The following is a 13,347-nucleotide window of genomic DNA, read 5'->3' on the forward strand; positions in this document are numbered from 1 at the left end:
CATGCGATTACGATTAAATATTTTAATCACCTAACACCCCTAGTAAAAACTACCGCAATTATCAAGACTTATAACACATGTTACACACCCAATTTCTGGCCACACTCAAATTAGCCTGTGTTTAGGCACTGCCCCCTGTCTTATGCTGGTAATTGACTTTGAACCTTTGAATTGAACCTTTCCCCTTATATTGCTGAACCAGTATGGCTTTCGATACCTTGATGACCACAAGCAGAGCCTTAAATAGTTGGGGAAGCGGGGTTTGGGGTGGGGGTGAGAGCAATAACCTGTAAAGACAAAAAAAAAAAAGAAGTTTTCACTCACTTCATTCGCCACCATTCAACAACTTTACTGAGCAATCAAGTCGGTACCACGTATCAGACGCTAACGCCATTACCTAATGCTAGTCTGTGCATCCAGCAGAAACTCAGTGCAGCTCTGCTTACCTTTTGTCTTTGTCATACTAGTGAGAGTTTCACACCTGTGGAGGATGTGAATGTCTAGTGCATCTGAATAATAATGTTGCATACTGCTGCTCTCACTCTGGCAGATCTTAGTGGATTTATTGTGTTGTTTAATTTTGCACTTCATGTTTGGCCAGCCACTGCAAAGTCATAACATACAAGCACTTAAAAGTCCATTTTCCGGAATATGTCCCCTTTAAACATTATCTCAGCAATTGTTTCATGAGGAACAAGCTGTTCTGTTTCTCTTGACCACAACAAAACATTCGCTCAAACATTTATCAATGTCTGACTGGTAAAAATGTGGGTATTTTTTTGATGTTTTGGAATGACCAGAAGTGATCCTGACGTTTTAACTCTTGTGGTGTGAACCGTGTTCTGTTAGTGACACATTTTCGAAAATGAGTTCCAGACCGGGTGGGGTCTGTTCACTCTGCGCTGACTCACAAGTCAATCCATATGTTGTTTTTTTTCAAAGATGAATTTAGGTGTTGCATTAATGCAAACAATTGGTTAGAACGCTGGCGTCCAGCATGAAAAGTCATGTGGCGAATGTTGTTTTTGACATCTATTTCTAGATGAACAAACACACGGCCGACCTCTTGTTTACCAACGTGCACGTTTATAGTCCCAATCAGGTGGTTGAAAACCATCTCCAAACGTTCCCAGTGCCTGGAATTTTTTCGCAAGCATGCACATACATGACGGGCGCTCTGACGATCCTCCCTCCCTTTTTTCCCAGTGTTCTTCTCCCGCCTCCTCCCGTTCCCTCGCTCGTCTCAGCGGGGGATTTTAACCTCCACTGTTTACGCCTGCGAGCTGGTGCGGCTCGCCCGTGTCTGGACTTGACTGCCAGAGATAGATACCGAGGGCCTGTCGCGGTTCCAGCTCGTGAATACACACCACTTAGGCTTGTGTGTTTTTAGGCCAAAGGTCCTTTCTGTCAGCAGCAGCCTGTCAAACCAGCCACCAGCATAAACACAGAGTGTCACCGAGACAACTCTTGCATTGCATTACTGCTGGAAACTCTGATTTTTTTTTGATTTTTTTTTTGGCGGACAGTGATTGTAGGAATGCAACCTGGTTTAGCACTCTGTGAGGAATTGCTATATAATAAGAGTGTTTTCGGACATCTGCACATGCTCAAACTTTAAACTGACAACATTGAAAAGTATGAGCATTTCAGTGGAATGTTGATAAAAGCCTTGAAGGCAGAAACTGCATTTTTAACATTTGTATCACGAGCTCCCACATTGAGTCATAGATTTAAGAGGAAACGTTTATTTATGATAGTAGTCATTATTTATTAAATTAATGTCACAACATGACAATATAGTATCACATTTGTGTTGGAATTTATAGTCATTAAAATAGTGACTTGTCATAATATGTCAAATGGTCTTTCACCTTTTCACCTACTAAGGCACTCAAAGACTTTGCATTCATTTACTGATGGCGCAGCATCAGGAGCAAGTGGTGGTTTAATAGCTTGCTCAAGGACACGTCAACATGGTCACAACGGCTTGGGATTGAACCCACAACCTCTAGGTTGGGAGACGTTCACTCTACCACTGAGCCATGCCACCCCCCATATAATATAAGAATTTCAGGAAAAAATGTAATGTAATATGCACATTTTTCTCTGAAAGTAATATTACCGCTTTAAAAAAAAAAAGTGAATACATTTGTATGAATAATCTCATGTTACGTGACTTAAATTAAGTTGTAATACTACAATTTTTTAAAATGTTGCAAATAAGGGATTTCTCTTGCGTTGCACCCTCAATTTCATATTTTTGAAACCATGTATAAAAAAATATATATATACTTTTTAATATTTTTATTTTTATTTCAGTATTTTTGTTGCAGGTTTATATGTTCAATAAACAAACCAACAAACAATTATATTTTTGCTATTCACTGGCCAGCCCGCTCCCTATCGCCAACAACCGTATTATAGTTCACTTTATTTGACAAATATTACTGACTAATATTACAAACCTTTTCACATAGCACTATTCGGGGGGGACACATAAACTGTCAAATTTATAACCTTAATTCACAAATCTGAACTTTTTTCTCTTTCACATATAACTTTTGTTATAATAGAAATTTGACTATACTATGATACGATACGTCATTATTAACATATTACAATATATTTCTTGTAATTTTAAGACTACCGGTATTCATTCACATAAGGACTTAAGACAAATTCTTCACTCATATGTTGATTATGTTACTTATTAATATTGACAATTTATTTTTGATATTACTGGTGTGTTATGAGCAGTTCTCATGGAATACTATGTCTTTATTCTTCTGTTGTGTATTTTTCTTTTTCTTTTTTGGATGAAACTGAACGCGGATATTAATGCATGTATGATGCTTGTCATTCCCAGGCTTTGTGTGTTGGTCCAGGACAGCTTTGGGATGTTCAGCGTAGTGCAGCTGCACCTACTGGCCCAGGATGACCTGCCGCAGTACTGCCGGGCGTGGCGCGGGCATACGTGCGTGCTCCGAGGTGTCAAGGTAGTGCAGCGTGTCACCCGAGAAAGGTGAGACTCGTCTTTGTGGGATTATAGGTGAAAATCAACTTAACAGCCACATACTTGGGCTTTTAATAGGGCTATTTGGCATTTTATCTTATCTCAGTCTGGTATCTCTCTGGGAAAAAGATGACATGAGTCAGATAGCTGAGGCTCGTAAAGCGGCAAGGACGGAAGTGCGCTTCTTGAAGCTCAATTTGTCATGCACAGGACTTTACCGTCCTATGTGAAAAGCCGAACATCCCCTCTGCTGTCACTCTGCAGTTCTCATGAAACTTGTTACGTTGCCCTGCCAGTCGTGCTTCTGTGTTTACATGTAAGATGATACTGAGGCTGCACACTCACGAGTCCCTTGTGAGCAACCATCGTCAGAGTCCGAGATTAGCAGCAGTTAGAAGAACTGACACGAGAGCATTTCATGGCAGGGCTGGGGGGGATATGTTTATGTCCTCAGCAGATAAAGTTCCTCGAGGTGGTCAGTGATGGATGAGCCCATTCTCAATTCTCACACATGAGCCATGTTGTTGGCTGCAGTGAAAAAACATGTGGCGGGGTGGCTGAGGCTTGGCTAAATGAGATTTACTTCGAGGAACTGTTTTGATTCAGTTATTTGCAGTCGGCATTTGAATGTCAAGACAAATAGAGTGAAATCACCAACGTCCGACACCGTTTAAACTTCAAAACCATTTTCATATAAGAAATAAGAAACATCTGTTCCAAAGCCAGGCAGCACGGTGACCTAGTGGTTAGCTGGCGTCGGGCGGGATCATCCTACCTGCAAATTCTGCACTTTTCAGGAGACCAAAATAGATGGCATGTTTGTTCAACCATTAACACGGCATCATCAAAGAAAGCAAGACATTTTAGACACTTTAGATCAATAAGTAATTTATTAGAATAACACACATGTAGACTGACTGATATAGTAACTATTTGTGGGGGGGAAAAAATTTAAAATTTTCCAAATGATGGCATTGGTGGTTTCAGGCTGACTCCAGTGAAATTGTCTAAAGGTGGGAATAAGTGGTAATGCTTGTTTTTAAATTAAGTCTGTCATTTTTTTTTTCTGCAGGACAGCGAGGACTCAAATAGTTAAATACACTCATACATATGTAAAATACAAAATCATATTTTACTTTTAAGATAAAAGAAGAAATCAATTAATTTGACTCAAAACAAACCATCTTATTTGGATGTAAATATGAACAAATGCATTTTTTAAAGGTCCACCAAGGTGCATTCCACAATTTGGCGACAGCAAACTAATGTTACATCTCATGTGAGGGACATGAAGTGAAAGGCAGTCAGCGGACCGTTGTGACCTAACACAACAATAAAATGACACCAAACCCACCGAAATTCATTGTTAGTTTTACAACACACAGAGGGAAATATATTTTCTATGTATTTTTTACTTTTATGATTGAAACACACAATTCACCTCTCAATAAATTTTAATATCTGAAATAAAAAAATATATATATTATTACAAAAGTTAGTTGTAATTGGCCTTCTGATTTTTTTCCCCCCATTGTTGAATGAATTTGTCAGTATAACGCGAGTTTCACTGTTAAATACTGAATAAATTAACTGTTCTACCATATTCTGATTTATTAAGTTGTACCTGTGTATCTATGCAGTGGTGTCAGTTTTTCATATCAATCTCCTGGCAAATAAAAAAAAATAAAAAATTGAAGAGGCGCATTTTGTTCAAATGTCAAGCATGAAGGCCTCGTAAATGTCAGGCACGAGGCCTCTTTGGCACCGACACTAGCAATGCGGCTTACTCATGTTGCCATCATGGGGGGAGCAACATTTTTTTTCCGTACCAACATCCGTCAAGTGCTGTTTGACGTGTGTCACGTAAATAAAAAAATTAAATAAAACAGAAAAAAGTTCCATGAAATAAATGCGAAGAAAGACACGTCTTAAAATGCCAAACTAAAAATTACCTGACGATGAACCTGACAAGTGTGGCTGCATGCAATGTTACTCATCCTCAAGCAGTCTTACGAGACTCGAATGGGCTGCAGAACCGGTTCCTTACAAAGGACGCCTGTGATTGCAAAGCTGACTAAGTCGCTGATAAGACGGCACAGCACAGATGAATGAGCAGCATTCACTGACTACCGTAAACGCATGATGGCATTTTTTTCCCCTTTTCTTTCCTCCCTTCCGACGAAGTTTCGGTTTGACAGCATGGACCATGTCCAAACATGAGTCGTCTGTCATTGGGGGAGATTAAGGCTAATCAAGCAGTACAAATGTGTCACGTCAATTTCTAAATTGTTTTTTGTGGGGTGATGGGGGAGGAGGGGGCTACAATTCATGTTTTTTGCTGTAACACTGTATATTTACTCACTAGTCATCACATTTCTGTGATATTAGTCATTATTACAATGCATTTAAACTTGGTTTTGGCCAGACTTGTGTTTCCCCCTGACAGTTTTGGTAGTGATAAACTGATATATATTTTTTTTTTCAAAATATTAGTTGTCAAGGAGGCCAATAATCAATATTTCAAGCCGATATTCATTTGCAGTAAAAGATAAAATATGTCAAAATTTTAAAAAGTAACTTTGTTTGAACGCCATTAAGCATGTTTGTAAAAACAGCTTTTCAAATGTTCAACACTTTGAAGGCTTTACTTTTAATTTGAAACATATAAGGATTAGACAGCTTTGTTTTAAAAATTATAACAAAAAAATTGCAGGGTCAAAATTGCTTCAAGGGTCATTAGCATGTATTCAGCGGAATTAAATAAAGCAAGTAAATAGCTCACAAGCTCAGTAGCCTAGTTTTTGCCGAGACTGGGAGGTTGTGGGCTCAGTCCACGGCTGTCATACCAAAGACTATGAAAATGGGATCCATTTTGCCTCCGTGCTTGACACTCAACATTTTTGACAAGTAAAAACTCTCTGTGAACATTTTAGAAATCCTGATGAAAACCCCAAATTTGCTACTTTCACGTTCACCGCTCAGTGAGATACCAGCTATATTGGCCTCCAGATAAAATAAATAAATAAAAAAAATAAAAAATAAAAAAAAAAGGCCGATATTTGTCAGAATGCCAAATATCGGCCCGGCCGATAATCGATCTATCCCTAATTTTTGACACCTTAGACAACAATTAAAAAACAAAAAGCAGAAAAAATAATAATAATAATTTACGTTAATCATTGTAACTGCACAACTGATTGGTTGTAATGTCGTTCAGTGTGTGTACATATTAAACCAAATATTTATTCAAGACTAGAATGCAGCACGCTGAAAAAATAATGCTCTCAGTGAAAAATATCATGGAAAGAATTTCCACACAATCAAAATGGGGGTTTTTTAAGCGTTAAGCAATTTTATTGGTTTATCAGAATGTACTTGTATGTATTTGTTATTGTATTGTGGTTAACTAACTAATTTACTAGGATTGGGTCCATCTTAATTCAGTGGTTCTTAACCTTGGTTCGATCGAACCCCAGGGGGTTCGGTGCCTCAGTCTCAGGTGATGACACACACCCCACTAAAATTATTTGTGATGATACGCCCCGCTTGACCATCATTGGCAGCGGGTGATTACGCTACATTGATTAGCCTATCTGTGCACTCATTAGTCAACTTGTGGCTGTTGTGATGGTACGTCGTGTGATATCTTATTGTAATCCCTTAACTGTGTCGAGCAAAACAAGAAAGTGGTCTGATGAATATGTGCAATATGAATTGACATGTACAACGGAACGTGTGGTGTTCCACAGGGTTCAATTCTGGGGCCTCTGTTGTTTGCATTGTATTTGTATCAATCACCAATCAGTTTTTTTAAGTAATTTAAAGTATTTAATGAACCTATCGTGCATGTTTTTTGGAATGTGGGAGGACACCAGGGAAAGCTCACACAGGCACGAGGAGAACATGCGAGCTCCAAAGTAGAAAGGCCGAAGCCCGGATTTCAGCTCGCAACCTCAGAACTGTGAGGCGCTTAAGTCTAACCAGTCGCCCACTGTGCCACAAGCAACATTACCACAGCAAAGAGCACAAATTTTCCACTAGCATTTAGTTACTCATCCAAACTTGTGATGACTTCTCAGCATAGAACTGTGATTGTCTCGTGTTATTTCAACTTGAATGCATCTATTTAAACGTGAAGTCGACCAGATTTCATGCAAATTCCACTTGATTTACTCGTGTTAATTTTACAAATATGAAATAATTGATTACCAATTAAATGTTAGATTTAAGTAAATTGAAACGGCCAGCCAATATCCTCTGCAAAAGTCCCTGAGCTTTTGGAATAGACAATGATCATGTTAATAATTTCTCACAACAATGACAGCAACAGCATGACAGCGGGAATTGAGAAGAGTCAGCAAAAAGCATATATGAGCAGTTGAGAATGCCCTGCCTCCCTCGCGCTACAGTGGAAGTGAAACTGCTTGCCAAAGTTCCACTAAAGTCCTTTATTCAGCAACAAATCCCCCCCATCTGCCCCACCCTATTCTCCTTACTCTACATCCTGTCTCACTCTCAGGCGCTCCAGTCTTTTCAGCTTGATAGACAGTCTGTGGCCTCCACTGAAGCTCCCCCTCGACTGCCATGGGAACGCACCAAGCATGCACAGTGTAAGTTCCAACGTAAGACAGCTCGAAAAAATAATAATCACGATTATTCAAACAATTATTTATTTTTTGGTACAAAACAAGAAAATGTTTTAAGCCTTTAAAAATATTAAGACCAATAAAAAAAATTATTATGTGAATTCCTTTTGGACCAAACAGAATTTATAATAATATCTATTTATTTATTTATTTATTTATGTTGGCAAAAACTTGAAGTTGGATTGCAGCTTGTGCACTGTGCAGTAGGACGATCATTTATTTTTTTGTACAGAACAAGAAAATGCATAAATGTAAAAAAACAAAAATATGAAGACAAATAAAATGATATGAAACACAATAATTATGCAAGTTTTCAATTAAACAAAATGTATTAAATTAGTTAAGTTATTTAAATTAGCAAAATGTTTAAAAAAAAAGTTGCAAATGTGTAAATTTAAACAACTCAAAAATTAGTATTAATCTTTTTTTTTTTTTTTACAATTATGCTGATTTTGCAATTGTGAAGTGTAATATTTGTAATTAAATTTTGATTAATTGCACAGCCCTATTCCAACACTTGCTGGAAACGTTATGTATGCCTGCACAAACCAATAGAACAACCTGTATGCACAGACCACCGGAACGTCCCCTCAAAATTGGCCAATTACAGAGAGGCAAAAAATAAATGTGACATTTTGACCGTTTTGTACATATTCGCACATAATTCGTACATAAATGATGTTGTTGACACGTCCATGTTGTTTAAACTTGACTTGATTATATGCAATGACTTCCTCGAGGGTGGGCTTTGTTGTTTGGTTGCTAGGCAAGTTAAAGCAACCAACATCAACTTGAGAAAATCACAAGAAATGAGGCTAAATTTCCAACATGTTGAAGCATTTTTTGAAATAAGTTCATCATAATTGTCACATTTTCATCTCAGAGCCGTCCCCTGAGCTTCTGCTACCTCCTGTCAGGTCAGGAGAGCTCCGTCGAACCCGTGGGAGAAGGTCCGAGCGTGTCGCCGCTGCACCTTCCGTCCACAGGTCGAACGTTACGAGATATACTACAAGTGAGACACTTTTCGTGCAGGCAGTAATATGAAAAATGAAGTTGCGCAATTGCCAAAAACCACAAACTTCTTATTTTTTTCACTTGCAGAGTGACCACAAAACATTTTGTTGCAGTTTTATTGCCACTGTTGTTTACAAGAGAATACAGGTAGGCCTGTGCTTTTTTTTTTTCACTTTTCATGTTATTGTTCAGAATTATCAATTTCATTTTCGGGTGGACCTCAAGATGCACACGTGCAACTAGAAAGAGGTTCTAAAAGATTCACGCTTTTCACACACTGACATGAAATTGTCACAATAAAATGAACTAAGAAGTCTCAGGAAACTGTGCCCGAAATTGAACAGGAAGTCCACCATTTTGGTTTGAAGCAGCCATTTTGGGCAAGTTCTACTCCGGCGAATTCACCCAAATGAGCCCTAATCAGAAATAGACAGATGGGCAATGCTTAAAGTGGAAGTCAAACCTTAAACATTTCTTGACAATAATATGTTATATGTGACCTCACTAGTCTAAACATGACATTCTGATTAATATAACATTTTTAGAATATGAGTTATAAAGCAAAATCCAGCCATTTTTTAGCCATCTCAGGGGGCGGCCATTTTGCCACTTGCTGTTGACTGAAGATGACATCAATGTTGCTCAGGCATCAACCAATCAGAGCTCACCTGTTTTCTGAAGCCGCGCTGTGATTGGTTGTTAGCTGAGAGTTTGCTGCTTAACTCATATTACACTCACGCAATATTAACCAGAACACCATATTTAGTTTAGTGAGGCTGCATAGGACATATTGTCAAATAAATAAATAAATAAATAAATAAATTGGGTTTGACTTCATCCTTAAATTGCTAAGCTATTTTGCAGAACATGCTGTCAAAGTTTGGTGATTCTTTTTGTTGCTGCTAACAGCTTTAATTTTTTTTTTAATTTAGCACTAAAATTGAATGAATTCACCCCCCCAAAAAAATAAAAAATAAATAGGTTGCCAGAAGCCGCTCAAACCACCTTTTTTTTTTTTTTTTTTTTTAATCTTATTTGACCTCCAAACTGATAAGATTGGCAAAAAGCACTCGTATCACTACGCGTGATAATGTGCGCGAGGCTCGGCTGTTCTCTGCTATTGATTGGTCAAACCTTTAAACTTTGACCAGGATGAGATAGCGGCTACAGGTGGACTTTGTGCACTGCAGTACCGATTAGACGTGCGTGTGCGGCTCCGCTGGCAAAGTACCGCTGTGTGTTTAACGAGATGAGTGAATCACCCCGTATGGTTAAAGCAATTACACATAAACGTAAGCGCTAAGATGACTTAATATTTCCCTTCTAGCGCTTTGCTTTCAAGGTTGCATTGTGAACATTTGCGTCTCTTTCTGCCCTCAGAGCTGCGAAGTAGGTCAAGGTGAGGTTTGGCTGCTGCTGACAGACCAGAGCCTGCAGGACAGCTCGCCCGACAGGCCCTGCAGGCGAACAGTGGCACTGCATGTGAATGCTTCCTGTGCGCTCACTTCCTGTGTCCTCCAAGCACTGAATGACCCCGCCGCGTGCCGCTTGTCATTCACAGACGCCATCAAGGAACATGGTAGTCTTTCTTTTACTGTTCTTTTCAATGTTAAATATTATTAGTCCGTTATTAGGCTGTTATTGTTAGAATTACAATATTTCCTTTTTTTTTTCATTTGTATTTATTTTATTTATCCATCCATCCATTTTCTTAACCGCTTGCTCCTCACAAGGGTCACGGGGGTGCTGGAGCCTATCCCAGCTTGCTTCGGGCAGTAGGCGGGGTACACCCTGAACTGGTTGCCAGCCAATCGCAGTATTTTATTTATTTTATTGAACCAGGTAAAAATGGTTGAGAATTAATTCTTATTTACAAATAGTGACCATTCCTCTAGGACTGAATTTACACTGCAGGTTCAAGTACCCAATTCCAATTTCATGCGTATATCTTTCCTTTTTTTTTTCCACCATATGAATTTCAAGTGACATGGATGTATTAACAATGACGAAACACATGAAACAACTCACATTCACATACGCTCAAATTGCATGCCAGAAGCATTAACACCGGGAAATGACAACATGTCCTAATTGACACAAATATTAAATATTATATAATGGCTTGGACTAACTCACAAGATGGTGATTACAGGGCTGGTTTTAGTTACATAATCTTTGGCTAGCTGACTAACCTGGTTGACTTTTTTTTTTTTTTAATCATTATAACAAGCGCAGTCGTAGAGAGGCTACCAATGAGCTTTATGTGTTTATGTTTCCATTTACATGTTACACTTTTACTACAAGTTGGAAGAAGAGAATGTATTGCTAAAAATTGAACCATGTGACTGTGAAATATGCAGCAAAAACTTTTATCTTCCCTTTTTCATTATTGCATCGTCGCCATATGATTACCGTGGAGGGTCTATCGGTGGTGTTTTTTCACCAATGCAAATTATCTTTCATTCAAACAATAAAAAGTATGTGAAGTGAAACTGGCATTTAAAACAAAATGAGAGGGGAAAAAAAAACAGTAAGTTGCTGAAAACATACTGTAAACATGGACTCCCCTGTAAGCCCTGCTTTAATACAGTACTTGCTTCAGTAAGTGCTGCTGTTTTGGTTAGCGAAGGAGTTCAAATTGAATCTCAAACACAACTTATGTAGGGGCCCCTGGAGATGGATTCTGAGTGTGCCTGGGCCGCATCAAATATTCCACAAAAAGGGGCTCAAGCATTAAAAAATAAAAAATAAATAAAATAAAATACAACTAATCCAATCTTCTCAGTCTTCATTAATAACAGTTCAGGACATTAACGATTCTTCAGAACGTCAACAAGATTGGCAACCCAGTCCTCTCTCTCATCTCGCTACTGAGTCACTAGTACTTTTGCTTAGTCCTCAGCTTGTCTAGTTTTGAGTCATGATGACTGGAACTGGGTGACAGGACATCTTTTCCTTCACTTAGTGTCACTTCAGAATTACATTTTGCCAAAAGAGCCGGAGCTATGGCAGTCAATAAGTGATTTAAAAACAAAAAAAAAGGAAACAAAAAACCCGCACACAAAATGCCCAAGTTGACACGGCAAAAAAACAAAACATTAGTGTTGTACTAACATTAACCTCTGATGTCGCGCCCAATTCACACTGACTGCTGAAAGGACGCGGCGCATTTTCCGCACGGACTGCAAGTCACGTGTGTTGCGTGTCAGGAAATCTGCACCCACCAGACCACAAGATCACGTGGGGTTCACGCTGGAGAGTTGAGTTCACGCGATAACAACGCGATAACAACCGTGTATATAAAGTCCTATTTGTAAACAATAGCCACTTGCCTGTTGCCACATCGATATGTTTTTTGGACTTTATTTCTTACCATGGGTAAGTACGTTTTGTGTTTAAATAGTGTTATTTTGTATTGTTTAATTTATTCTGAGCTGATTTTATTGTCTAAAATGTCCGACTCATGTCACGCTATGTAGTTAGCTAGCTTCCCTCCCAAAAAAAAAAAAAAAAAAAAAAAGAGTTCGCAAACGGTTTCATTTTGAAATATACCCGCTTTACCTTGATGCGAGACGTTCGACTTCCTGTCCGGCTCGTGTAATTTCTTCAGCTTCATGAAAATCCGGATGCGGAATTTTGAAAAAAAATAGAACGTTTGCGGAAATCTTCCGCATCGCCGCAGTCGTTCCACACCGCAGACTTACCGCACCTCTGCTGATGTGACACGTAGACTTGAATGCATTCTATCTTTGCGGCGTCCGTACGCCCGCCGTACAGAAAACGCACCGCGTCCGTTCCGCAGCCAGTGTGAATTGGGCTTAAGGGGCCTCAAAATATCATCTTGAGGGCCGCAAATGGCCCCCGGGCCACAAGTTTGAGACCATTGATTTATAGTCCTCAAGGAACCTAACATTCATGTTTTTGGAATGTGGAAGGAATCCTAAACTAAAATGTTTGATAAATTTTCTCTTTGGTGAGATATATTCCACATTTTCAAGACATTTCCATCGTAACATACGTTTTCTTATTTATTTATTTTTTAATGCATGTAGGTGTCCTGTTGTGCGTGGAACATTCCATCATTGAAGTCGCGGACTCCGTAACCTCTCGCTCGACACAGGCGCCCCCGGCCCAACCGGTGAGACTGGATCCACTTGATGTAGAGGTTACGCCAAACTCGCTGTGCACTTTCACAGGTCAGCCCCACCCACCATATACCATCAAGGTACCTCTTTGAGTTTGAGTCAATGAAAACACTCCAAATGTACATTTTTCGGTTTGAAATGTTTGCTAGAAAACCAACACTAACGCGTTTAATTTGCCTCGGCAGCGTGACGGGCCAAACCTTCGGAGAAAAGTGTTTGCTTTCTTTGATTCCTTCCAACTGTGCAAATGTGTCTTATAGAAGAAAAAAAAAAGTCCCAAAACATGTTAAATCAGATAATAATCTGCATCTGTCGACTTGTGCGTGTCACAGTGGAGGGGCAAAGTGCACACCCCCGCGACCCCTCTCGCTTCTTCTGTCCGCACATGTTTGCTCAGGTGGCGGAGAAAATAAATACAACATTATCTTTTGCGCTCAAGTGTGAATCGTATCTGCTGGAAATGATGAGTGGAGTCAGGGCCCGGGCCCAGAATGTGCTAGAACTTGTTATCAATTTCTTATTTAAGGCA

At 39.1% G+C, this 13,347-nt stretch overlaps 1 protein-coding gene across 3 annotated transcripts in view; it reads left to right on the plus strand.

Moving 5' to 3' along the window:
* Positions 1-13,347, plus strand: part of spidr (scaffold protein involved in DNA repair) — a 52,221-nt gene that overhangs the window by 29,895 nt on the left and 8,979 nt on the right. For 2 of the 3 annotated variants that reach the window (XM_077519284.1, XM_077519273.1), the window contains exons 11-16: positions 2,867-3,022; positions 7,533-7,623; positions 8,543-8,671; positions 8,761-8,820; positions 10,054-10,252; positions 12,726-12,869. In XM_077519284.1, coding sequence (XP_077375410.1) covers positions 2,867-3,022; positions 7,533-7,623; positions 8,543-8,671; positions 8,761-8,820; positions 10,054-10,252; positions 12,726-12,869 — 779 coding nt within the window. The remainder of the gene's footprint in view (positions 1-2,866; positions 3,023-7,532; positions 7,624-8,542; positions 8,672-8,760; positions 8,821-10,053; positions 10,253-12,725; positions 12,870-13,347) is intronic. The other variant, XM_077519292.1, reaches the window with a different exon arrangement.

This window comes from Festucalex cinctus, chromosome 1 (assembly GCF_051991245.1).
Source record: "Festucalex cinctus isolate MCC-2025b chromosome 1, RoL_Fcin_1.0, whole genome shotgun sequence".
Taxonomy (NCBI): Eukaryota; Metazoa; Chordata; class Actinopteri; order Syngnathiformes; family Syngnathidae; genus Festucalex; species Festucalex cinctus.